This window comes from Fistularia commersonii, chromosome 30, assembly GCF_037954325.1.
Source record: "Fistularia commersonii isolate RoL2024-O1a breed Wild chromosome 30, RoL_Fcom_v1.0, whole genome shotgun sequence".
Taxonomy (NCBI): domain Eukaryota; kingdom Metazoa; phylum Chordata; class Actinopteri; order Syngnathiformes; family Fistulariidae; genus Fistularia; species Fistularia commersonii.
Window position 1 is genome coordinate 97,501 of NC_141313.1, and position 27,500 is coordinate 125,000.

Here is a 27,500-nt window from a genome sequence, read left to right on the forward strand (position 1 = left end):
AGAGAAAACACAGAGAACCCAGGCTGGCAGGTGGACAACATGGAGAACCTCACAGAGAGAAGCCATGTGTGATTCAACACTCTTTGGGTTCGTCGGCGGTCAACGGGTGAGTCTTGACGCATTCATGGAAAGTGTTAGCGCAGCAACAGGATGGTATATTTCCCCTGGGGGGGTCGGAGGGGAGGAGACATTCAAGAAGATCAAGAGGCAGAACAAAGTGGATAAACAGGGGTGGAGGCGAGCTGCTGGAGCTCCATGTGACCTTTGGCAAGCGAGCGGCACCAGGATGGAGGGATGAAGGGAGGGGTAGGGCCGGCAGCTGGTGTGTGTGCGTGAGTGTGTTCATGGTGGGAGTTTGATGTAATGACGGCCCTGTCACTCCGGGTCATAAAGGTGTCAACCACACTGGCCCTCAGGCTCTGCTGCTGTCTCCTCTAGAAAGCAACACACACACACACACACACACACACACAATCCCACACGTACAAGCAAATAAACAACCCCAGGCAAAAAAACATTCGTGCACGCTTGTACATGTACGCCCACACACACGCACACAGGCATACACGTGCAAATAAACGCCCACGCGTGCACAAACACACACATGCATGCACAGGTTGACCTCTACACAAATGCCTTCTTGCACAAAGAGCAACGCCTGTAAATCCCTGCACCTTCCTCTGGACACCGAGCCGATGGATGGAGTGAGTCAGACGAATGGAGGAGGAGGAGGAGGGGAGCAGAGGAGGAGAAGAGAGGAGGAGAAGAGGAGAGGAAAGCAGTGAAAGGAGGTTAGAGTGCTGTTATGCGAGTGCACGGCGGCCCGATGGTGAGATAAGCACCGTACGCGGTGGAGGGCGATAAGGCGAGGTAAAGGACAGCGCAGCGGCCACGCAGACACGGGTGGAGGTGTGGAGACAGACCAAGGAGCAGATAAACGAATGGAGACACAGAACCTGCTAGAACAAATAGAGAACCTTCTTCTTCTTCTTCTTCTTCTTCTTCTTCTTCTTCTTCTTCTTCTTCTTCTTCTTCTTCTTCTTCTTCTTCTTCTTCTTCTTCTTCTTCCTCTTCTTCTTCTTCTTCTTCTTCCTCTTCTTCTTCTTCTTCTTCTTCTTCTTCTTCTTCTTCTTCAGGGGTTGCCACAGCCAATCAACCCTCTCCATCCAATCCAACCCTGTTCTCTCCTCTCTCACAGCAACTATCTTCATATCATCTCTCACTACATCCATTAATCTTCTCTTTGCTCTTCCTCAAGACCTCTTGCTTGGCAGCTCCATTTCTAGCATATATCCACATATATGTTGCAAAAATGCTCATGAAGCATATGTGTGTGCATATCTGTTATAGCATGTAATTAACGATCATCAACGATACAACAAACGGAAGATACGAAATTCACAAATATGAACCCGCTTTTTTTTTTTTTTCTTGTTTTGTGCCGGTGAGCGTCAGGTCTCTTCGAGGCCGAATGCTGGAATGGGACCTGAATAAATACTTATGGGGCTCAATGACCCGGATCCAGCACGGCGATCTGGATGTCATTGAGTCAAATAAGCAGTTTAGGAATCCGACATGTTATCTCACCCGGCGCTGTATCTGCAGCGTCTGTCACAGTCAAGTGTGGACGTGTCTTATCTGAACCTGAGAGCGCGTTCTGCCGCTGAACCCGGCCCGGGTTCTCTTTTCCTGTCTGCTCTCTGTTTTGTTTTTTTTTATTTGTTTCCGCGCCCGAATGAAAGGCAACACTGAGACGCATTCATGGTAACGACTGACGAAGAGCGGACCCGAGGACGGGCCGGGACAGGAACAAAAGACGGACGATGATACGGCGGGTTGTCATGGTGACAGTTTGTTGAAAAAGCTGTGTGTGTGTGTGTGTGTGGGGGGGGGGGGGGGGGGGGGGGGGGACGCACCTGAGACTCTAAAGTGTCTCAGGTCTGTCTGTGAATGGTTGTGAATGGTTGTGAATGGTTGGACGTCTGTATGATTGCCGGATGACCCCTCCCCCCCCAGCAGGGATTGGCTGCAGCGCCTCCACCTTGTGGAGCGATATACATGACTAATAAATCAATGAAAAACGAATCAAATAAAAGTATTAATAAAAGTAAAGAAAAGCTGTCAGACGTATTTTATCAAATTCATTCGTACATCTATTGATCATCCATCCTCAGTGAGTGCTGAGTGTGAGATCTGAGCGTGGGCAGTGGCGGCGGCGGCGGCGGCGCACGGCTTACCTGCAGAGCCTCCAGGAAGCGGAAGGAGCCCAGCCGCCTCCCGCGGGGGACCAGGCAGAAGGTGGAGTTGTGAAGCAGCTCGCCGTAGTCGTACCTGGGTGAGAGAGGGGGAAGGCGGGCCGTGAGTTTCGGGGGCTGAAATGCCTTGACGACCGAGGCCAGTTTTTTTCCGATGCAATCCAGAATGTTTCCAGATCAGTGACATGGAAGGAAATAAAACTGAAGTCACGCAGCTTGTTAATGAAGTGAGATTCTCCTTAGTCATCGACCGCTCTCTTTAGATCCTGCAATTTATTCCTCGCCAGCTGCTCGCCGCCTCTGCCTCCACCTGTTCATCCCAAACCTCCCTTCGTTTACCTGCTCTGTCTCTCTCCTTCTTACACCCCTGCTATCTCACAGGCCTCGCATCCCCATGCATCTCCTCTTCGCCACTCTGTATTCCCCTCCCCCCTCTATCTGGCTGGGCAGAAGGTGTACACAATCCCTCCTCCACCCCTACTCATCCCGCGGCCTCATCCCTCTATCTCTCCAGCGAGGTGTGTCTCATTGCTCTCCAAACACGGTGATTGACCCTGCCAGGGGTAATGAGCTGAGAGTGACACCTGCTTCCACCGCACAGCTGGCACAGATGGGAGAACCTGTGTGTGTGTGTGTGTGTGTGTGTGTGTGTGTGTGTGTGTGTGTGTGTGTGTGTGTGTGTGTGTACTGGTGGCAGGATGGTGCCTGAAGAAGGTGCCTGTGGTGTGCTTGTGTGTGTTTGGTATCCCACTTTAACTTTGCCAGCCTGAGTAGTGGAAATATAAAGATGCTTCTCTCCATTTACTCCAATCCCTCCATCCTGTGCTAAACAGCCTCCATATTTAATTTTTTTTTTTTTTTGTTTGTTTTTTTCCCTGGCTTCACTGGGAGCGTGGCGTTGGCGGCGCCGGGGGAGGGGGGGGGGGGGGTGTAGAGCTTCTGGATCCGGATCATTTGGTGCTGAAATGAGCCTCGCTGCAGAGCCGGGACGGGAGGAAACCCTAAGAATAAGTTAAAAGTTCAACCTTTCATTGTATTGATGGTTTATCTAAACACAGCGAGTTTCGACGTGGCCTGTTGCAAGCTACCGTTTTTTTGATAATGTGTCCAAATATAGAATAAGAGGTCACAGTATTCAATACTCTTATTTAAATACTGCTGTCTGACGGAGGACGAGCTGCTGGCCAAAGTCAACAAGAAGAAGAAGATCTGGAGAAGTCAATGCTCCTTGTGTCGTGCTGTCTCTTAATTCTGCTAATAGAGTGAAGGTACATGAAGGCCCGTGATTTAACTGAAAAATCCACCCCCTCCTTCACACCTGCGTGCCTGACGTTCTGTCAGAAACACACACACAAATACACACACACACGCACACACGCACACACACACTCAGCGAACGACAGCTGCACACCCTCACATTGACATTCTATCACCTATCGACGGAGACGGAGACGGAGACGCTCTCCTAGTCCATATTTCCACACCAGCTGTCTGCCTGTACGCCGTCTGTGTGTGTGCGTGTGTCTGTGTGTGTGCATGAGCATCACAGCTAACAGCACAGTGACATGTGATGGCGTGCATGCCCACGCTCCGTGCATGTGTCACTTGTTTTTTTTTCGCCTCTCCATGTTTAAGATGAGCAAATGGTCACTTGATGCCTCTATCGCACTGAAACCTGTCAGAGTGAAACACACACACACACACACACACACACACACACACACACACACACACACATAAAACTGTCCTCTCTTCCTCCTCCGCCTCTGCCTAGAACTTCCTACATGTTTGCACTGAAGGTCTCTTTTCACGTTTTTCATCCTGTGTCTTTCTTTACACAAGGGAGCTCTCTCTCCATTATGTCTTGGGCTGAAGTTAAACCACTGCACCTGCAGAGCCCATGTGTGTGTGTGTGTGTGTGTGTGAGTGTGTGTGTGTGTGTGTGTGTGTGTGTGTGTGTGTGTGTGTGCAAATGTCTGCATTTTCTCATTTTCACATTGGGACTCTGAAAAGTTTGAAAAGAAGAGCATTTTTTGGGAGAAAAAGAGAATTTGTATGATTTTTTTTTCGTCTTCCGGCCGAATGAGTCAGTCAAGCGAAGTTGGGATAAAAAAAAAATCGAAAATAAGTAAATCGGTTTAAAATGGAGTCAGGAGAGAATAAAAAGGCTGCACACAGAGACCCACAGGATGGCGTCTGCATGTGCAGGCCAGCGTTTGTTTGCCCACCACTATGTGCCCATGTGTGCACGCGTGCATGTGCGCGTGCAAGTGCACATGTCAGCATGTCCAACAACTGCGTGGAGGCGAGGAAACACATCTCTGCCAAGCCCTGTTGGCACATCCTCTGCCATTTCCATGGCAACCTGTCATTAAGTGCCCCCCTCCCCCTCCCTCCGTTTATAGCAATCTAATTGCATGGGATCGGCACTTCATCCGCAAAGAGTGAGGAGGGGACGGGGGGTCGGGGGAGGGTAAACACACAAGAAGGAACATGCCAGATCTCCAAGCCCACTGAAGAACCCCCGTCCAGGAAGAGCCCACACGCTCGACTCATGGATCTGTTGAAAGTCAGGCAAGGCCCCGGCGACGGCATTCCGCCCGCAGAGCAGCCCCGCCTTTCCAACAGGGAACGGGTCCACTCGGGTCCACTCGGGTCCACTCGGGTCCACTCGGGTCCACTCGGGCCTCTGGGCCCGGGCTTCTGTCGGGGAACCTTCAGTCATTGACCAGACGGCCAAACATTTTCCGGCCGATTGGCCCGATTGGCCCGCAAAAACTCTGGCGCGCAGAACTCCGAACGGCGTGTGGGCTTTCTGAAGGCGTGTTCTCGCAGGGCTGGGTACCGTCGCGGGAAAGGGGGACGGTTTCAGCTGGAGAAGAACCGATCGCTGACCTGAAACGGCCCCCCGAGAACGAGGAGCCCATTTACTCCTGGTTTAATTTGGCTCCTGGAGCCACTTAACTCGCACCCTGTTTCTGCCAACTGCTAATTTCTTTGTCTGTCACCCTCTGCATGTGTGTGTGTGTGTGTGTGTATGTGTGTGTGTGTGTGTGTGTGTGTCAGAGAGGGGATTCGTGCACCTGCACATAACTCAGGGGCTTCTGGTCACCCGGTGTAGCAGCAGCAGCGTCTGTGCTCGCTCTCCAGATTTTATAGAATATTAATAAACAAAAAGAAGTCATTTACAATGAATACCTTTCTGAAACGAGGTGCAATACCAACATTTTTTTTTTCCCAACAAACTCCAACGGGTGTTTGTCAGGACGCCTGTCGGGCAGCAGATGTGCTCTTTCCCCTGACAAACAGACTTTTGCAAGAGAGGAACAGGAGCCAGGAACTCCACTCCAGGCAAAGTGCAGAAGAACCTCGGTCTTCGAATTAGAAACCAAATGTCTGCGAACCGATCGGGCCCACACACAACCCATAAACACAGCTGATCCGTTCTCCGGCCCCAAACACACACTGCAGTCTGAAACTTTTTTGGGTTCATTTTTAGCAAAAGCACATAAAGGAATTAAAGATAACCTGAATTGTGACCGTGTTTCTGGTGTTCTTTCTCTTCTTGCCGGCACGTGCACTCGGTGTGTCCTTCTCTAAATCAGCAAAAGTAAAGCCTTCTAGCCTATGAGACGCTAACGCTAACACTACCTACAGCTTGCTGGCTTTCATTCATCCAAACTAACAATAACTTTCCTTTGTTTACCAAGTCGCCTCCTTCGCCACCTCAGCCACCTTTAGCTCATCTTGGTCCTTCAGGATGATACAGTCAGTTGTCTTAGCCGTGTTGTGGAGCTCGGCAAGATCTGCAACACCAACGCCGCTTTCACCTTTAGCTATTACTTCCCTATCCAGATTGACCATTATTGTTAACTTCTTAACACCACGATGATGAGCACTTTTTACTTTTTGGGAACAATAATGAGGGCCAACTTACTGAAAAAAGAAAAAAAAATGTTGTAACAGCACAGTGCCATTATGAACGATGGACATGGAAAGAACCCAGGAGGTCAGGGAGAGAACCCAGGAGGTCAGGGAGGGAACCCAGGAGGTCAGGGAGAGAACCCAGGAGGTCAGGGAGAGAACCCAGGGGGTCAGGGAGAGAACCCAGGAGGTCAGGGAGAGAACCCAGTTGGAGCTGGAGTTGGAGTTTGTGTTTGTGAGTATCCAGATAAACAATTAATATTGCAGCCTGCAGGGGCTCGGAGCTGCACCCTGTATCCAGGCCGCTTGGCATCCTGCTGGGAGGGAAGGCCGACACCCAACTGCATCTGATGGAACACGTTTTTTTCTGATGACTTCCACTTCTGCACCCCAACAAACCACAAGACATGTAAAGTAAGGGATTGCAAATGCAGGACTAAAGGGTCTATTAGCATATATTCTGACAGAGGCCTCTGATTTCAAGCGCGAAAGTGAAGCACTTTAATTAAAGATCGTTTTAAATAAACTCAGAGGACGAGGGATCTTGCTCTCTGTGGAAAAACCTACATGTAAAAGAATCTCTCTGCGAGCGACTGCCACACATGAATGAGAGAGGAATGCTCAACAGACCATTAGATTTTATTGAAAGTAAATTGGAAAATCAATATTGAAAATAAAAATATCTAATTGAGGTCACGACTCAAAGTGGGCCAGGAGTCAACGGAGAGTCGGAAAAAAGATCTGGACCAATAAACTAAAATAAGAACTAGGGGAGAAAAAAAAGATGCACAAACCGCAGGGAGTCTGGAGTGTGTGTGTGTGTGTGTGTGTGGGGGGGGGGGGGGGGGACCACAAGTGATTAAAATTGTTTGGGTTTAATTGAGTTAAAGTTACTAAGCCATGGAGGAGACTTTAGTTAATTCATTCATTCCCTTTCTACACAGGGTCACTCGGAGGCCATTCCCAGCATGCACCAGGCCGGAGGCAGCCTTTAATCCATATGAGTTGGCTGTCAATCACACAGAGACGTCCAATTATTGGCTCTCTCTCATTCACACCAATAGGCAACTCAGCCTCCAACCGACTGACCATCTTCTCTTTTTTAAAACATAAATAAACATTCCCTTGTCATGAAAATATGCAGACAGCTGACCACAGCTAACAAGATGGCCGCCAGTGAAATTGCTATTAAGACATGGATTTTATCGAGAAAAATCGAAATGAATCAGCCACCTTGGAACAGGAAACCTGGACTTCAACTATAATCAGCAAACGCCAACTCGCAGGAAGAATAGGAGTCGAGCGCCACTTTGGTGCAACCTAGAATCGGCAAGCCCAAAGCAGGCAACCAAGACGATGGAGATGTGAGTCACTGTCAAAGGAAGAGTTCGACTTCATGGTCAAAGACTTTTTAGGGCTCACCATTTCTACTCAAAGGAACAGGTAAAGCTGGATTATTTTCCCACGGCGCCGTTGACTGACAGCTGAGTGAGCGGTCCGTTAGTGGTTTGTGGTGTGAACAAACCGTGGGACATCCATCGGTTTCTCGCCGCCACATATCTCCTTTAGTCACTGAAAGCAACAACTCGGGTTGGGTTAATGGATGCAGGCGTGTTTGTGTGTGCTGGGGGTTTCAGATATTTGAGATAAGCCCGGTAGTTTGCGTGGCTGCACTGGACTGCAACGAGATTTAACGTGAGTGCCGGACAGAAATGTGGCCTGCGGGAGGTCGGCTGCTACGCCAAGAGCACCAGTAAATAAACATGGCCGCCGGAGCTCATATACATGCCAGATCACACTTCCAACCCCTGCAAAAACTTCTGGATAGTCTCAAGTCAGCAGCCTGTTCCTCCCCTGCAGCTAAAGTGCCCCCCCCCCCCCCCCCCCACACACACACACATACACACCAACACCCCCGCCTCCAATATGTACGTCCTGAATATCTGAATATTTTACAAATACCACGATAACAACAAGTCTTCTGCAGCACGATACTAATTCACTGTGATGGCTTTATCCTTGCAATCTTTTCAATTTGTCGTCACTCATTCTCCAGTGCCAGTAGACTGTGTGAGTGTCTGTGTGTGTGTGTGTGTGTGTGTGTGTGTTCGTGTGTGTGTGTGTGTGTGTGTGTGCGTGTGGTGGAGATGGACGTATGTTGGAGTGGCTGAATGGAAAGTCAACCGTCCCTGTTCTGCAGGAGACAAGGCAGGCGAGGTGAGTTTCTGATCAGGTGAGGCACTCCCACCCAGCGATGGTCCCGCCAACATTGGCCGATTTGTTGGGTGGGGTCACACACATGCACACACACATAAACACACATGCACGCAGACTGAAGTGCACTGAAGGGTCTGAATGGCATGAAGCGTGCACTGTGGACCAGCTGTGGCTGCTCCGCATTTCCAGATGCCTCAGGATGCGGTAGTTGGCGTGTGTGTCCGTGCATATGTATGCGTGTGTGTGTCTGCATGCATGCATGCATGCACGCACTTGCGGGCGTGGGCGCACGCACATCCATACATGTGAGACAGTGTCAGATTTAGACATGTCAGTGCAAGTTTGGCCGCGGACTCTTTTTAAACACTGACACATTGTGTCATCAGAGCCACTGAAACATGGAAGCCCAGAGGATGGGGGAGCAACGTCAGCAGCTGACTGCTCTCTCTCTCACACACACACACACACACACACACACACACACACACTCATGTGTACATACACACAGACACGTACAGACACACACGAGCCTGCATCATGAGCTAATGCAGCCAGCATGTTCATTTACATGCTGCCCCAAACTTAGCTTACAGTAACTTTTAGCTCGTCACATCTTCAAAATGTCCAAGAAGCAACAAAGACTTATAACGCCCCTTCACACACACACACACACACACACACACACACACACACACACACACACACACACACACACACACACACACACACACACACACATAAGGAGGAATGTGTGTCTAAATTTGTTCCATCCAAATGAAAGTTGCTGCAGGCTCTCTCTTGGCAAATCATCCTCCAAAATCTTGAGAGGTCTAAATATCACACACACACACACACACAGAAAGCACACCACACACACACACACACACACACACACACACACACACACACAGACAAACTAAGATGATCTCACCTTTGAGTTCAAGGTATCTTAATTATCTCATCACGTTGGACTCATCTTTTGTAAGAGATTTTTTCTTCATGACTTCTTGTTAGCTGGATGCTGACTTAAAACACACACACATAAAGCACACACACACACACACACACACACACACACACACACGCACACACACACACACACACACACACACACACACACACACACACACACGCACACACACACACACACACACTCCCATTAAGTGGAAATGGTACGACACACTTGGAGCACGTCACCACTGCATGACAGAGAAGCGTCACTCCTGTAGCACACTCCAATATGAATACATGAACCTGTGTGTGTGTGTGTGTGTGTGTGTGTGTGTGAGTGTGTGTATTTATATGTGTGTGTGTGTTTTATGTGAGAGAGAGAGGAGGCGCAGCTGTCAATCACAAGCAGAGAGGCAGGCGGGGCAATATGCGACCCGCTGGATTTATCAGCACAACGTTTCAGTCAGTCGCTGAGATCACACTGATTTGTGTGCCGGCCCATCTGTGTGTGTGTGTAGTGTGTGTGTGTATTTGTGTGTGTAGTGTGTGTGTGTGTATTTGTGTGTGTGTGTCATAGAGACAACTCATATTTGAGCCGCCTCTCAAAAAAATGTATAAGTGAGCTAAAGAAAGGACCAGAGACGATCCCAATGATGCGATTATAAGTCAATTTAGATTCCCACAACAGTTCTGTAAAAGTAATCAAAAGACAAGTCAGATACTGTTGATGGTCCTCTGCTCGTCATCGTCCCTGACACTTTTCATCACGGATAAACTGGGCTTTCCTACCAGCCATGGTGGGCGCCAGCCGGAGGCCCTGTGTTTCTGATTCAGCACCATCGCCACTGTGACACCGATGCTCACGCAGCAGCTGTGTGTGTTTGTGTGTGTGTGTGTCCGTGCGTGTATGTGTGTGTCCGTGCGTGTATGTGTGTGTGTGTGTAAGAGGGATTGTCTTTACATTCCGGCTGTTTGGATATAACGTCACCACAGCGACCTGGAGGCTCTCGGTCACATGACCCACCTCCGCGTTGTCGAACCCGGGCTCATATGACTGAACTTAGGCTCCTAAGCCGAGCAGGGGTCACGGAGAGGTCAAAGTTCAACTCGTCCCCACCCTGAAGAACAAAAGAGAGGGCTAAGCTTTTCAGTGACCGACTTAGACGCACTGTCTGTGCGTGCGCGCGCGTGTGTGTGTGTGTGTGTGTGTGTGTGTCTGGGAGATGATAGTGTGCTGCAATAAATGCATGCAGACAATGCAGCTTCCTCTGAAAAACCTCACAAAAACCTGCAAACCTCGAGCCCCTCCTGCAGGCGTGTGTGTGTGTGTGTGTGTGTGTGTGTGTGTGAGTGTGTGTGTGGAGGGAACAGCTGTTCTCCACCGCAACATCGGGAGGTCAGGGCCTGACGCGGAGGAGCTACAGCTGTGGCCCCGGGGCTTTGTGGGAACGGCGGCGGGCCGTCGGAGGAGGAGGCCGAGCACCACAGAGGAGATGCAGACACAGGAAGTGGGGAAGAAGTGGACAGACAAAGGCCCAAAGCCCCCCCATCTCCCACAGCCACTTAACATTCTCAAAGCCCTTGTGTTTAAAATAAGGGGGGAAAAAAAAGCCTCAATCACGGCCATAAATCTCATTAACAGCTCGGCGTTTCCGAGGACGACTCCGCCCGCAGGCCCGAGAGTTCGGGGGCCGGATCCGATAAAGACTTCGTCAGCGGTTGAGGCTCGCTGACGGGAGGAGGGGGAGGAAGAAGAGGCCGACAGAGGGAACTAATAAGCCTCATGCATCTCCAAGAAAAAAAAAGGAGGCTTCATCTTCGCTGAAACCCAGCACTAAATCCCTTCTGACAGATCCGGCAACAGAACAATATCTGCAGAGGGAGGCATATTTGCAGGCGACACGATCGGGGGGCGAGGAAGAGGAATCCAGAGCCCAGAGAAGATTTATATCATTTGCGCAACAATTTAAACGCAAGGAGCAGAAGCGCTCGGGTTGCCGCGGGTAAAAAAAATGTGAAAAACATGGGCAGAACAATGGCCAACGGACCCCCAGAAAAGGCTTGAGGAAGAGGAGGTGAGCTGTGACGGATGCCTGGGTTTAAATCTAAACTGGAGACGGCTCAGATAAGAACCGTGGGCAAAGCGACAGAGCTTCACATGCACTTAACTCACAACGTGCTCACCTCCCCAGCTCTATTCCCACACTTCCTTCCCGTGTGGAGTCTCAGGGTTCCTCACGTGTCTGCGTGGGGTTCCTCAGAGCTCCTCCCACCGTGCAAACACATGCAGGAGGTTCAGTGGAGACCCTCAGATGTCCAGACGTGTGGGAGAAAGGGAGAGTGGACGTCTCTGAATGTGTCCCCGCGATGGGACGTGTCGGCCGGGAGAGGCTCCGGCCCCCCCGCCACCCTGAGAGCAGGACGGGCGGGAGAGACAAAGCATGAATGAATGAGCGGATGAATGAAAAGGCGCAAACAGGTGCATACAAATAGGAGATGAGTGCATTAAGTATCCTTTCAAGGTAGACCCGTCACTCTTGGGACTTTTTCAGATGTCACTCGACATTTGCTGATGCCTTCGCTCGCCGCTCGAGTGCAGCGGTTTTGTGGAATGAGTCAAATCACACAATGTGACAATGCGACGGGTTCCCTTTGTTCCCCACCAAGGAAAAGAAAAAGAGCAGAAAGGATGAGCGGAGGACACCCCCCCACACACACACACACACACACAGATAAAAATACCCTCCAATGAATGTATTCTAATGGCAGGCAGGGATTAATTGCGGAGGGCAGATGTGAAAGTGGTGAAAAGTGTGTGTGTGTGTGTGTGTGTGTGTGTGCTTTGGGCTGAATCTGATGGATGTCATTGCCACAGAATCATGGCTTCGACTCACGGGAATTCCCGCCCCATCGTTTCAAAATGACACGTTCGTGGAACGGGACACAGGGAACGAACATGCACGTGTGTGCGTAAGTGTCTGCATGTGTGTCTGTGTGTCTGTGTGTCTGTGGGGTCAAAATACTGAGTTCAAAAAGTCAGGGAGGAAATTTTAGCGCCACTTAAGGTGTGTATTGCTCACCCCATAGTTTTAGTGGATAATCAAAAAGCCGCGCGCCACACTGGGAAACCTTTACCCCCCAAAACACACACAAACACACACACACTTTATTAAAACTATCATTTTGCAGGCACAGATGCGACGCACATTCAGCGCTGTCTTTTCCTCAGGGCAAAGAAAATGGAGGAGAGTAATCTCGCCACTTTGATCTGAGTCAGCGGCAGAATGTCATCTCCCATCGCCTGGCGATGGGACGGCGAGCCGGCGGCGGCGCCTTGCTCTTAGTCACCCGCCCCGGCAACGGGGCGCTGTTCTACTTCCTCATAGTCATAACAATCCCGCCACGAGTGCTGCATTAACCATCCGCGACAAATGGACCTGGCAAAAAGTCAGACACACACACACACACACACACACACACACACACACGGAGGACCATTTGAAAGACATTACACTCACTCAGTTCAGGCAGCAATTTTTGTTAATGTGCACACACATATGGGATGCACAACGCTGCCTGTCTTAGTTTGAAGCGGCGTACGCTCATCCAGTAAATCATCCCTTCAGCGCGCCCTCTCTCGACGTGCACGCGCATCTCAAATGTCTCGTGCGTGTCCCGAACAAACAAACAACGCCATCGGTTCATCGCCCGGTAATCGATCCACCTCCAGCTGAGAGTCCAATTAGCCCGGGCAGTAAATGCTAATGGGCTAATGTCGGCGCTAATCATAACGGCTGCATCGTAGCCTGAAACTGCTGGCGAGGACGTGGCGCCCGGTCAGCTAAAGGCATTAGAACTGGTGGTTCCAGACCATCGGGCCCCGCTTTTACAACAACCACCCCCAGACAAGACACGTCAGCTCCTATTTCTCCATCTCTTTGACAGCCTCCCGATGCTCCCGGTCTTTTCCTCTACATTTGACTCTCCGTACAAAAATGACTGCACACAATAACTTCCTGACAATTGACTGCTTTCATCGCGAGAGGAAAAAAACTTATATTTGCTGAGGCTTTTGATTGGGATTTCTAGCAATTCTCTTGGAATACGTGGAGAATGAGCAGCGGAAGACAACATTAGGACATCAGAACTTTTGCTTCCTCCTACCTCAAGTCATTATTACAAGTCAGTATGAGCCTTCGCATCTCTAGGATGCTGCGTGATGCTACATTAGAGGCGGGGCTTAATCTGGATCAGTCGCCTGCCAATCACAGGGTCACGTGCCAATCGCATTATTCTTCAATGAACCTCCTGACTGTTTTTGGGACGGTGGGAGGAACCTGGTAGAGCGACCTGGAAGGAGAGAACCCTGCGGCCCAACATGTGTGAACCTCGACCCGTTCTTGCTGTGACATCTGCTCCGCCCGGGACCTCCGGCCTGTCCTTCTAGGCGCTAACTAGGTCAGCCGTGGGAAGAGGCGCGGCTCTCCCCTCGGACTTGTACGCTCCTTCAGCGCGGAGCAGTTCAAAGGAACCCTATAAAACATTTACGACGTGATTTTGCCTTCACACACACACAGACACACACACACACACACTTGCTGAGAGTCCGGATGGCTTTTTCTCGCTCACCATCATGAGTCGTCGGCGTTTCATTCATGGCGCCTCTGCCAGTGACCTCGGGTTAAACACATTTAATTAGCGCTCACAGGATCCTCGCGCCGCCGCCTCCTACCAGCAGATTCATGACATGCAACCAGCGCCTGCAGCACATGCAAATGCATGTTTATTATGTGTGTGTGTGTGTGTGTGTGTGTGTGTGTGTGTGTGTGTGTGTGTGTATGTGTGTGTGTATGTGTGTGTGTGTGTGTGTGTGTGTGTGTGTGTGTGTGTGTGAGAAAGGGTCCGTAGATATTACACAGTAGTAACCATATCTGATTTCACAATAGCTCTTCCTCAGGCTCCGTGAACACCTGCATTCCTATAATGCCTATAAATAGACATCTTGCCGCCGCCGCGTCATCATGGACCCCACCTATGACCCCACCTGACCTCTGGGGAACGGGGTCCTCAATCATCCAGACAATCAGACCAAATAGCAACATGCGTTGAGACTAGAATTGGAGATTACAACCAGTTGTTGGATAGTTACGGCTGAAACGATGGCTAGAAATGAAATAAATAAAAAACCTGCGTCGGTGGATTTACTGCGAGTGCTTAGCTGGTTGAAAAAAAGAAAGGAAAGCAAAAGAAAAAGAGCAATTTACTGGACAAGATGAGACAAAAGAGGTGTCCGTGTGAGAGCCCGTGAAATCTCCTTCACAGCAGAACATCTGGGAAAATAAAAAGGTCAGGGAGATTTATATTTAGATGCCGCGGGGGGAAGAAAAATGCCTCGCGCTCTCGCCAGCACCCCGAGGAGCGCCGCGGCCTGCAATGAAAAGCCAAATTAATGTAGCATTAATAGTGACATGCCGTAGAGAGAAGGGCTACTTGTTTTTATTTTATTTGTGTGTGTTTGTGTGTGTGTGTGTGTGTATAGGCTTGTAAACCATTAGCAAAAAACAAACCAAAAGAACTCTCTGGAGCTCAGCACCTTTGCTTCTGATGCCTGCAGGACAAAGACTCATCTGCCGCATCTCCAATTTGCAACTTCAGATTTGAGTAACGAAAAAAAAACTGCTGATTTTCCACCTCCCCGTTTCTCGCTTTTACCGTCATGATGCTCAAAGATCTCGGGGCAGAGGGGGCTTTTTCAGACTTATTGTCTTAATCAACATCTTCGCTCTTCATGCAGCCTCGCTCTTCCCTCTGCTCTGGGGGACGGCGATGGATGACCTTAAAAATTGCTGCTTAGCTGTGGATACGCGAAGGCGACGCACCGCAGTCGCTGCCAAGCCCAGAGCTCACACATTCCCTCTGTGTCTGTGACGGCGTTAGGCGTCGCTTCCTGTCTCTGCAGTCACAGAGGGACGGGGGAACAGACCCGGGTGCTTTAACCTCGCTGTTTCAGGCCAACCGTGTCCAAAGCAGCGTCTATCGTCCAGCCGCAGGCGCTCTCTGTTTGACCGCCAGGGAGGGACCGCCTCCAGCGTGGGGGGGGGGGGGGGGGTCGGCGCACAGAAACGGGGAAATGAAACACGGCTTCCATACTCATTAACAGCTGTTTTTCCCCGTCTATTGATACCTGAGGAGCCGTAAAAGATGTTAGCAGATGCTGATTCTGTGCACTTCGGCCTTGAGCAGGAAACAACACATCGAAATAAATGATAATACGAATAATAATAATGACTAAGATGGAATGTTACGCGTTCATGTGACGCTGGACTTCTTTTGATAAGGAGAATATGAGTTTCAGGCAGAGGCCGGTTATTCCGCGTTTTATTATTCTTAAATAAAACACGCAGATATTTGGCGGTCGACATATAAAATTGATGACGTTGTAACTCAATGACATGGTTAATGTATCCCGATATTAAGTTACTAATTCACCAATATTCCATTTTAAGTGCAAAGGGAATGGTGCGCTGTAAGTGAGAGATTTAAATACTCCGATAAAGCATTACTAACCCATCTCACTCGGAAGGTTTGGGATTTTAAGCCGTCGCTGTATTTTAGGGTAATTTACAGCGCGTCGTGTAAGAATATGACCACGGAGGCCGACGATCGGGGATGTTCCTTTATGTGACGCGGTTATGGCCGCCCTAATTCACCCGTGCACCTTCTAGATTTTACAGTTGAATCGTTTGTTAGACCTGTAACCTGTCGGGCTGAACATCAACACACAAAGTTTTAATGGGATCCCCATGCTGGGGTCTAATCTCCTACATGCAGACACCTGGCGTGCAACAGCGGGCGCCGTCAGACTCTTTTTTTTTTATTGTTCTTCTTTTATGGCCAAAATACAGATAAGCACTGACTTTGTACTGAGATCGAGGGGGTTCGAGCGGGCGGCTGGGGCTCCGAGGGGGGTTCCCGATCAGAGCGAGACCTCAACACTTCATTGCTCGGTGATCGCGTGACCGTCCACGCTTCTGTCGCAACAAAAGCTAAGTGCACCGGTGTGCCTTCGGGTGGCTAGGTGGCATGTAGCATGGCGTTCCACCCTGAAAATCACACAACGTTCCTCTAAGTTGAGGCTTTCAACGTAGGGTCTTCAAAACCCATCCCAAAGCTTTTGGCCCAAGAAGGAAGTTTGTGAAGGAGCACAAATACACACACACACACACACACACACACACACACGCACGCACGCACACTGAACAGCATTCATTTTTATTTTATTTTTTACCACTGAGCCCAGTGGTAGGAGAGGGGCCACCAGGAAACAGGTTTGATCGACGAAGGGGAACTTTGTGTGAGGAAGAGTAGTGGCGTGGTGGTCAAGAAGATACACACACACACACACACACACACACACACACACACACACACACACACACAGCTGTAGCCAAGGAGGGGGCTGGGGGGGCGGAGACAAATGCACACATAAGTTCAGGTGGCCGGAAACAGACGGGCAGGCGGCTTCCATTAGACATGAATGTTTCCCCATTGGCCTCGTAATTTTGTTCAGCGGAGTTCACGCATGGATCACATGACCAGAGAACATGAAAGCCAGAGCCAAACAAAATCGTGGACAAAACAGGATGAAAAAATGGCAGTTTGTGTGAAACAGGTGAGAACAAGCAGGAAATCCAGTGTTCGTTCAGTCCCGCCTGAATCCCCGGCCACAGCAGCCACTCGCCAGACTCTCAGATAGACTTCCGTGCACTCGACCACTTTTGAGCGCGTCAGAAAAAAAGTCAAAATAAAAGAATCAACCGATCACGCGCCGCTCTGCCGTGCTCAGGTACTACTTACAGGAGCTGCCGGGCAAAGTTAATCTAACCGGGCAGACAGAAACACAGACGCCGTCAAATAAATAGTCCTGAAGTCCAAAGGCCGAACCCCTGGGTGAGGGGAGGTGAAAGGAAGCCTGCGGCCGTGGGCGGACGCTTCGCACTACGAGGTCGAGACCTGATCTTCCACATCTTCTTCCATACGGCTTCGCGTTCTCCTCCTCTGCCTGCAGCAGCCTTGACCTGCCGAGCTGCCGCTCCACGTGCACACGCCCTCCCTTCACCTTGACGGACCCCTGCCAAAACCCAATACCGCCAGCGTCCTTCTTTTCCACGCCGCCCACAGCTGTATTTGTACATTTGGTGCAGAGTCAAGGCCGAGCCCGGGTAGAAGCAGAATGGGCATCCGCCGGTCCCTCCCCTCACTGGGGGTGGCGGGCATGTACTCGGGGGGGGCAATCTCCAAATCGCCTCCCATCGTTCTGGGATCCTGAGACACTGGCAGACTCACTCCGGCATCTCGCGCACTTGTTCTCTTTGGCGAGATGCACTGCAGACCCCTGGCAGAGCCCCTGCAGCTGGTCTTTCTCGCAGTCACACAAACCGCCGGCTTCCAACTGACCATCAGCAGCCGAAACACTGACACACATTAGTGTCATCGGTGATCGCTGCGGGAAACAGTGGCATTCAGCCTTTCAGGCCCGATGTATTTCACTATATACAGACCCACATGACCTGCAGGGCACAACGCCCACCGACTACGGACCACCATGGCGATTTAGAAAGGGTTGATGTTTTGAAGGGCTCTTTCAAAATTAAAACAACCAAATCTCACCTGGTTTATGAACACAGACCTACTCGTATTCTTTGAAAATTCTTCGGAGCAGGTTCCAGTTCCACAATGCTGAGAAAAAATGCCGGAATGCAGTTCTGACAAATATTACTACCGGCGACAGGGAGTTCTCACACTTCTCGTCTTCGCGGCACTTCCTTTTTCACCTCGACGGCACGGCATTCATCCCAATGAACCTCCTGCGTGTTTTCGGACTGTGGGAGGGAACCGAGGAAGCCGTGCAAACTCCACAAAGACAGGCCCCCTCGTCCAAGTCCGAGCGGGGACCTTCTCACATTGACTACGTGCCACCGGTCATCATATAGAACTGAGCAGTGCTGCTGGACAGGAACACTCCGCTACTTCTGTTTCTATTGGCTCATAACCCGTGATATGACCGTTCATCTTGTCACGTACGGCCGTAGACGGTAAGCGTATCTCTGGAGACGGAGTCAGCCGAACACCCACGGAGTAATGCGGCTTTTCAGCCCTGGGGCTGCAGAGCCTCACCGGTCACTCGTTCTCAATGCACACAGACCTCACCTCGCTCTAAGAAGATCTGGCTCCACAAGAGCCTGAGAGAATGTCGGAATGCAGATCTGATGCATACGATGACGTCCTACGAGCCGGGGCCATCTCACAGCTCACGCAACAAGTAAAACCACGAAAAATGTATCGGAACCCCAATGATCCGCTGAAGAACATGCGAGTCAAGGGTTTCACATACTACAGGGAGGAACGGCGATGGCGGGCCGTGGCCCACAAAAACCAGGCGTGAGGTCACATCACGCGAGGGAACCCACGCTGGTGCACTGCCATTGGAGCAAAGTGCTGTAGTAATGTTCTGGCTCACGTCATGCGCTACGATTGCTCATATTATCAGACGTAGTTTTCGTTCTCCCCTTATTTCTCTTCTATTGCTTCGACGTCTCCATCCTCCTCCTCCCGTTCGCACAGATCCGTCTCTATTGACTTCCTGTGATAATATCTTCTTTATTTGATGTTGGCGACTCCTGCTGTGACGACAGATTGTGTCTTATCTTATCTTACCTTATCGTCACCCATCGGCAATCTTCTCTTGTCTTATCGTATCCTTTCCTGTCTTATCCGATCTCATCCTTTCCTGTCCATTGCTATGCTATGCTATCCTATCTTGTCTCATCCTCTTGTCTTATCCTTTCGTCTCCTATGCTACCTGATCTTATTTTATCCTTTCAGGTCCGATCAGATCAAATGAACTTTTATCGTCCAGTGAGGGAAACTCTTCTTAGGCCGTTGGTAGAGCACCGCTGCATTGTTCACACGCCATCAGCCCGGAAAAGTTGCTCCACAGGACACTCATGCGGTTACGAACCACTGGCGCAGGAGTAATGCAACCATTTACCTTGAACGTCGAGAATCGTCGGACGGGAACTATGGATATTGCACTAGCCCACGGGTAAAAGCCGAAAGCGCGAGTAAGTCTAAAATGAAAACGAATAAAATTCCAGAGGTAGTCGCTAAAAGTGCATGTAATTGCAGATTAGAAACAAATAATTTACAGAGGTCCAATAAAACAACGACATTAAAAGACCAAGAATTCTATTAATCCTTGCAGGCCTGAGGTGCAATAAAAGCAGTACCAGATAAGAACTACAGAGACAGGGACTGACGTGCAGAGGATCCATGGTCTTAAGCCTCCGTCTCAGAGACATTGTTTGTATTCCAAGGGAGAGAAAAAGGTGGGTCCGCAACAGCGAGTCCAGCCCATCAGCCAGGGCCCGAGGTCGGGTGGTGAGGTGGAGCGAAGGTGCAGCGAAGGTGGAGCGAAGGTGGAGGCATTCAAGAAGCTGTAAGCCTGAGTTAGGATGAGTGAGTCCATTCAATAATGAAATGGAAGTGGGAATAAAGGACAATTTGAACCGGGTCTCCCACACCTGCTAACCCCGTAGCGTATTCTTAACGGCAGCGGCTCATTCAGCTGAAGGGGAGGAGGCGGGAGGGGTCACTCACCATCTTATTTGCTCCCTTAACAACTGCCCCCTCATATATGGCTTGGGGGAACTGGAAGTGGTCATGATTCCCCGCTATAATCATAGGGATAGTCACTCTTCTTTGAAGTCGGACACGGGACCGCGATGCTGCTAACCTGTCCTGAGCTATCCAAGCCTATTCTTTCAGACCTTAGTTATCCATCCTATCTTATACTTCCCTTTGCAATGCCAAGAACCGGTCAGGGCAGTCAGAAGAAGACGAGGCAGTTGAGACACCACAGTTGGCTCTGCAAGGCGTTTGGAGGGAAAACTGAGCAGAGTTCTGGCCGCAGGCCCCCAAAGACTTCAGTTATCATCAGCGGGCACCCCAACTTCACATCACGACACACACACACACACACACACACACACAAAACTCATACGAAGTTGCGAAAAACAAAACAAAGCAATACAAAAAAAACCACATCCCTCTGGAAGGCTTTGATATGTGCTTTGAGAACATAGATGGCTACCGCCTGAAAACTGCTGCCGTCCCTGAAAACATCTGCATTTGAGCATGGAGGAGTCGGCTCCTCCTCCGCAGTCCCGCTGTCCCTTGAGACTCATTCTGCTGCTCGTAGATAAGCGTGGAATTCAGGCTCGGTGGAATCGGCGCTGAGGTGAAACACGGTGCCGTGGGTTCAGCAGCGGGTGTGTGTGTGTGTGTGTGGGGTGGGGGGGTGGGGGGGAGTGGGGGTCGGGTGGCTGACCGCGGGCCAAGAGTGACTGCAGAAACTTTTAAGGACAAACAAAAAACCAACCATGTCCACCCAAATACATTTGCTGAAAACAAATGCATGGCAGCATCCGATTGGCTTCAGCGCTCAGCTTGGCAAGGTTAATCCTGGTGAGAAACAAACCCCCCTCACACACACACACACACACACACACACACACACACACACACACACACACACAAACACACACACACACACACACACACACACACACACACATATACACACATACACTCCCCTATCCCCACCTCCTACCCCCTGCAAACCAACAGAACAGCAAGAGGCATCTTTCTCTATGTCCCAGACCGCAGCACAATCTCCTCTGATTAAATATATGGCAACAGGACAGTGAGTTGGCAATGTGTGTGTGTGTGTGTGTGTGTGTGTGTGTGCGTGTGTGTGTGTGTGTGCGTGTTAAAATGGGAAGGTAGGGAACTCAACATAGGACTAAAAAAAGACCTGACAGTCGTCGTCCCTGCGGGACGGAGTCCACCGATGAAGCTCAGACACGCTGACAGGGGAGAAGGAGGGAACCGCCTGCATGGGAGCCATCCTGCACGATAACAAGCCGTGAAGAAGGGCGTCCTGCAGGAGAACCCTGAGCTCAGGGAACTTCTGACAGCTTCCCCGCCTCCCTGGGGGGCTCGAGAGGGATCGTCAATATGGAAAACAAAGCATAGTGAATACTGAGAGGGGGGAAATAATAGTTACATTAGTAGTAGCCAACATTTCAAGGCTGAAATTTAGGTTTCGCAGCAGCGTGGTGTCGTCCGACTGCAGGGACGGGACGGCCGACCGCTGCACCGGGGTCAGATCTGGGGGGTAATCTGGCCTATCATCCCCATCACTTCAGCTGACCAGGGACGGTCCACCCTCTGACAAAACAGAGGGGAAGTTAAGTGGGAGGGGGGATGTCCGTGTGTGTGTGTGTGTGTGTTTGTGTGATGGTGTTTGACGGACAAAGAGAGAAAGGGCATGCATGGCACGGCGGTGAATTTAATTGCGTGCAAGAGGCGGCGCGCCTGCGTCTCTGGGTAAAATCAAACAGCGATGCCGGCTTTTAACGAGCGTCGTCTGGATGAGAGGATCCACAGGCGACGAGTGGGCACTTGAGATAAGCCCACCATGGCGAGCGTCGGAAAAAGCAAAGCGCTGCCGCCGCCGCCGCTCCGCAAGCGATGATTAAAGGGCGAGAGACAATGGGAAAGTGTTGCCCTTTTCTTTAAGCTATTAAACGCCAGGCGAAGAGAGCGACTTCTGGCAGGCGGCGAGGTGGACGCACGCCAAAGATTAGGGGATTTAAAGCAGGAGGGGTGACGAGTGAGGGGGGAAAAGGAGAGCGGGGTCAGGGAGGGTCGCCGCCGAGGTTCCTGGATGAATCCCAGTCCCAATCTCTATCAGAAACCAACCCTTTGTTTCTTATCACTCTAATGATGACAGCCTGACAGCCAATGAGCAGAATGCATCTGCTGGAGTGCAGACCCCATTGTATATTGCCCTTGTGTGTGTGTGTGTGTGTGTGTGTGTGTGTGTGTGTGTGTGAGGGTGAGGCTGCAATACTGGTCCGACCACTCATAAGTGATGGCCCACCACACCATCAGTCATGCACACACACGGTGGAGCGGGGGAGGCAGGTACACGGCCCAGTGCTGGTAGCCAAGCTAGAAACACTGTTAGCATTCTGCTGCTGCGGCCTCAGCATTGGAGAGGTCGTCGAATATCTGTCAATGTAATATAGTGTCATAACATGAGGTTTTCATCCAAATCTTCTGGATTTTCCTCTGTATAAGGTCGGAAACCCCAAGTAACTGCGGCAAAAATAGAAAAAGAAAATTGGTCCTCAAAGGCCTTCAGGACTCACAGGTGCATTGCCCGTCGGCTCAGGAACCTGGTCCAGATATTCATTCCTTCGCATTGGCGTCTTTCCTCACAGTTCTGACAAAACTGCCGCCTTCGCTGGAATTCGTGGAGGGAACTCCATGCTTGGGTGGTAAGCACCAAGTGCATGTGTGTGTGTGTGTGTGTGTGTGCGTGTGTGTGTGTGTGTGTGTGTGTGTGTGTGTGTGTGTGTGTGTGTGTGTGTGTGTGTGTGTGTGAAGTGTGCGAGTGCAAGACTGTCCTCTGAACCTTAAACCCTTTGAGGAAAAAAAAAATTGGAGTCAGTCCAATGGCTCATCCACTCACACTGGTGAGCGGGTTATTGGTCGATATCTGTGCCTCCCACACACGCATGCACGCGCGCACACACACACACACACAGAACTGATTCAACGGTCAAACCGTTGAATCAGTTCTGCTAAATAATGATTTATAGACTCCTGATAGGAAATGACATTGCACAACTTGCAACACTAGTTAGGCAATCAAGGACGCCATGTTGGGTGTTTGAGCGGGTCATTTCAGCTCGAGAATCAGACCCAGGAAACACCTAAAGCCGGGATCGCTTGTCTGTCTGGTCAAAGATTGGATCATCCACCCGCTGCTCAACTCTCCAGCTTCATCCATAGATATACAGCACATTAAAGTTTTTAATCTGGCTGAAATATTATTTGTCTTTCCAGATATATTACCACATCTCTCGTGCACGCACACGCACAAGCACACGCACGCGCGAGTCCTCCGCCTGGCTTCATGGTCGGGATGCCCTGCTCCAGCCGAGGTGGCAAGACACCCTGACACCGTTTCCAGCAGCCAGTGTGGGAGAGGGAGATAGACGACCTGCGAAGCTTTAGTCAAGAGATCAGGCCAACACGTCTCCCACTGGCAGCTAAAAACAGAGACTCCGCAGATACGCTGGCGGAGGAAGGACCGCGATGGCGGGCGAAGGGACGAAATCCATCTCCAGGCAAGGATGCTAAACTCCTCCTTGTACAGTTAAAAAGCTAATGTGTTGTCACCTCGCATGACGATCAGGTGCACTTATTAGGATGCAGCCCTTCTGACGGTGTAGAAATATGTTAGATTGCAAGGGGCCTGCAGGAGGTGCAGCTTCGTACAGCGTTCGTACCTCTCCGGTTTTTGTGGTTTTATGGCGGTGGGGTGAAACTGCGGGAGGGCAGGTGTTCAGGTTCAAACACGGACCGAGAAACACCCGATAATGAAGACTCCGAGAAAAACATTGACAAGGACGCCAACAAAACCAAGACAGGCACACAAAGAGCCGCTTAACTCGCTACGACACAGACCCTGAAAAAAAAAAAAAGCCATTAACAAAGATCCAAGAACTCTGAAAGCCATGTGGCCATTATCTCTTCGGCTTGGCCAGCACTCTGCATCCTTTCCCAGCTGTGACCTGGAGGAAGGAGGGCCCAGCCAGCGGCAGCGCCACATTCGGAGACATACTCTTTCATACAATTCAGGGTCTCCAATCATCCTCCTCCATGTTTTTGGACGGCGGCAGGCAGACACAGAGGGAACGCGGGACTCCACAGAGCAAGGTCCTCCGTTGGAATCGACCCCGGGACCTTGTGGAAGAAGTGCTGACGCCCGAACCGACCCACGAAGACCCCGCAACTCTCCGTGGAGATCCTGAGCAAACCCGACAAAGACCCAGAAGATCCCTACAATAAACGCGGACCGATCGAGGCTATGCTAACTCAGAGCTGAGGGAGCGTCCGAAAATCTCGGGAATTTTGGAAGGCGGTTAAACGGGTGAGGCGAAGCGACCCTCCCACGATTCTTCACGCCTCGGAGTAAGAGCCACGGCTCGGTGCGAATGTAAAAGACAAAGGCTGTCATTGGACGCCATCGCCTACTGTTCTCCCTCTTTGTCACATCCAAGCAGATTATCTCTCTCTTTGGCAGAAGAAGAAAGGTCTCCTCCTGACAGGAGGGTCTCCTGACCCTCCCCTCGTTGACATGCCGAGCATGTCGGCTCCGGCGTGTCAGTTCTCACGCCCCCACTCCGCTTCCAGGAAGTACGAGTGGCATATTCAAAAATCAAAACAGCGTGAGGATTTCCTTACCTGGACGGGTGGCGACGGCGTGCACGGACGGCGGCCGGGGCCCACAGAGAAGTCCGGAAGAGGGGAGGGAGAAAAAGAGAAGGAGAAGTCTTGATTAGCGCGAGCTCGGCTCTCCTGGAGAGAGTTAAGGCGCTCCCTCTTGTTCGGCTGGAAACTTATTGATGCTGGGAATATACCTTAACAAATCCACCGTGCAAAATACCCTTTTTACCCGGCAACAACGCCCCCAGCCCCCCCTGCTCCTTCTCCTCTTTTTCACACAGATTCTTCTCCCCTTGACAGATAAAAGACCACATTCAGCTCTTCTCTCCGGATTCTCCCCGTGTTGTGCTTTTCAATTTGTTACTCTCGCCTCCGCTTGCCTTTGGAATTAACCTTGGTTCGTATCCTTTTTCTCGCTTAATATCCACCCGGACCTGGACCTTACACTCTCTCCAGCCTCGAATGTTCTGCTCCGAGTCACTCGCAACCCCCCCCCAGGGGGACAAGAGCAGGTGAACCCCCTCGCTTAGAATCAGGGGAACCAGCAGGCGGGGCCTCTTTGCAACGGCGCCACTTGGCCTGGGTGACCGTTCGCCGCACATTTCATTTTCCCCTCGTTTCCTCCTCCCGGCATCCAAGCTGCCGGCCTCCCTGCCGGAGGCGGGGTCAAATACAAGGGGGGAGGGGATGGCGGCGGCGCGGGCTGGAGATGGCGGGGGACAAAATGAAAGTGTCGCTGAGAAGGAAAACTGAACTGAATGATCCCACAAGTCACCCGACGTCCGGCTTTTCGCCCGCCTCTTCCTCGGGCGCGACGACCGTCACCAACGGGCTCAAATGGTCAGACCTTGTTTGAAGACTAAAGGTCAGGAGCGAAGCGCAAACGCAGGGACTGACAAACAAACAAGTCAAACAAATGACCGTGTGTGTCAATGTAACGGGGGGGTTTATACTGAGGATTAGGCTAGTCGTTGGAGCTACATCCGTTCATCCGTCCGTCCGTCCATCCATCCATCCATCCATCCATCCATCCATCCATCCATCCATCCATCCATCCGTCCGTCCGCCCGTCCATCCGTCCGTCTGTCCGTCCATCCATCCATCCATCCGTCCTTCTGTCCGTCTGTCCGTCTGTCTGTCCGTCCGTCCGTCCGTCCATCCGTCCATCCGTCCATCTGTCCATCATCTCTAAGCTTCTGCCCCGTCAGGGTCGCAGGCTGGGAGGGCCCGAGCCTCTCCCAGTTCACCGGCGGCCGGTCCATTCCAGGGCCGCTTACAGAGACATAAAAGAGACGTAACCCCCTGCATGTGTTTGGACAGCGGGACGAACCCTGAGGAACCTCACACGGACATGTGGAGAACATGGAGACTCCACACAGGAGGGCCCCTGTCAGAATCCCACCAGGGACCTTTTTGCTGTGAGGTGGAAGCGCATACAATGGCATCAACCACCATTTGAGCGACATATATTTAACTTTGGCTCCTATATGACAGTTTGTGGGAAAAAAGGACTTTCATATCAAGCATTTTCCCAGAAAAATAGCCCAAAAAAAGACAGTCCACAAGTTGTGTTTGTTTGACAGTTGCAGGTCAAAGCATCGCCTGCTGGCGCCCCTCCAGTAATCCCCACTGCTGGAAAAAAAGCTTTGAAAGGTCCAGAATGATCCGAGCCACTTGTGACTGAGCTAAGTATGCATTCCTCCAATGAATTCCAAAATTTCAAAAAAATGGGTTTGTTCTCAGACGTTCGCACTCGATCGAAGTGACAGCATTACGTCCCGCTGCCGAATAACAAGAGAATGAACCCAAAGTGTGTATTTCCACGTCTGGGGCCTGATTTGTCAGGCGTCTAGTCAAAGAAACTCCGGAAATACTTGAAACTGAAAAACAGCAAGATGGTGGGGAACCTTCCCAACGAGTTTTGACAGAATCCCACAGGAAAGCTCTCGCTCTCACCTTTTGTGAAACTTGATCCAGCCAAAGTTGAAAGAAATGCAAAGCGGAAACAGAGGACTGGCAGGGAGCGTCGGCTTCGCCTACACCGATTACACCGATTGCAACGGCTGGTGGAATCGTCGGTTGTTTTTTTCAAATGCCCTGATTTGGGTTGCGTTCGCTTGCGGGGGAATCCAGAGCAACGTCTCGCAGAGGACGGAGGAACGAGCCTCCTGGAAACAACCTGGAACCCACGAAACTGTTCCGAACACTGCCGGAGTCTTCAGAAAAGGGGCGGGGCCTATATGCAAAGCACAAACGTCATTTTTGAGGGTTTTCCACATCCGACGAAGTACCAACATTTAATATGGTGAAAAAACTGCAGTTTGTGGAAGTACAAAAAAAGGACATATATTTATTGATCTAGCTTTGTGAGGGAGAGACCTAACCAATCCCATTTCTCGTGGAAAAACGGCATGACCCGTCTGGATTAGACGTCCCATAAATCTCTTGCGTTCAGCTTCTGTGAACCGCGGCTCCGTTAAAAGGCCACCCGAGCACGTCACACAGAATTTACAGCCGCTAAATGTCTTGTATCTTGTGCCCGCGTCTTGTTTATCGGGCTCTCTTATTGGATGGAGCTCACCGGCCGGGCTGGGCAGGGAGTGGGGAGGAAGTGATTAGATCCCTCACGCCGGCGTAAAATCGAGCAGAAGAGAACACGAGCCAAGTGGGCAGGGCGCTTCCCGAAAAGGTTACATACCCTGTCACCGAGGCCGCCGACCACGCTTTGTCAGGTGGCTAAAGGATCGCCGCGGTGAGATCGTTACACGGCCTTCATCCCCCCCCGTCCCC

The 27,500-nt window shown here is 50.8% G+C and overlaps 1 protein-coding gene across 1 annotated transcript in view; it reads right to left on the reverse strand.

The window, feature by feature from the left end:
- Positions 1–27,500, reverse strand: part of ext1b (exostosin glycosyltransferase 1b) — a 71,222-nt gene that overhangs the window by 20,252 nt on the left and 23,470 nt on the right. Inside the window, 1 exon segment of the mRNA XM_086178285.1 lies at positions 2,238–2,331. Coding sequence (XP_086034411.1) covers positions 2,238–2,331 — 94 coding nt within the window.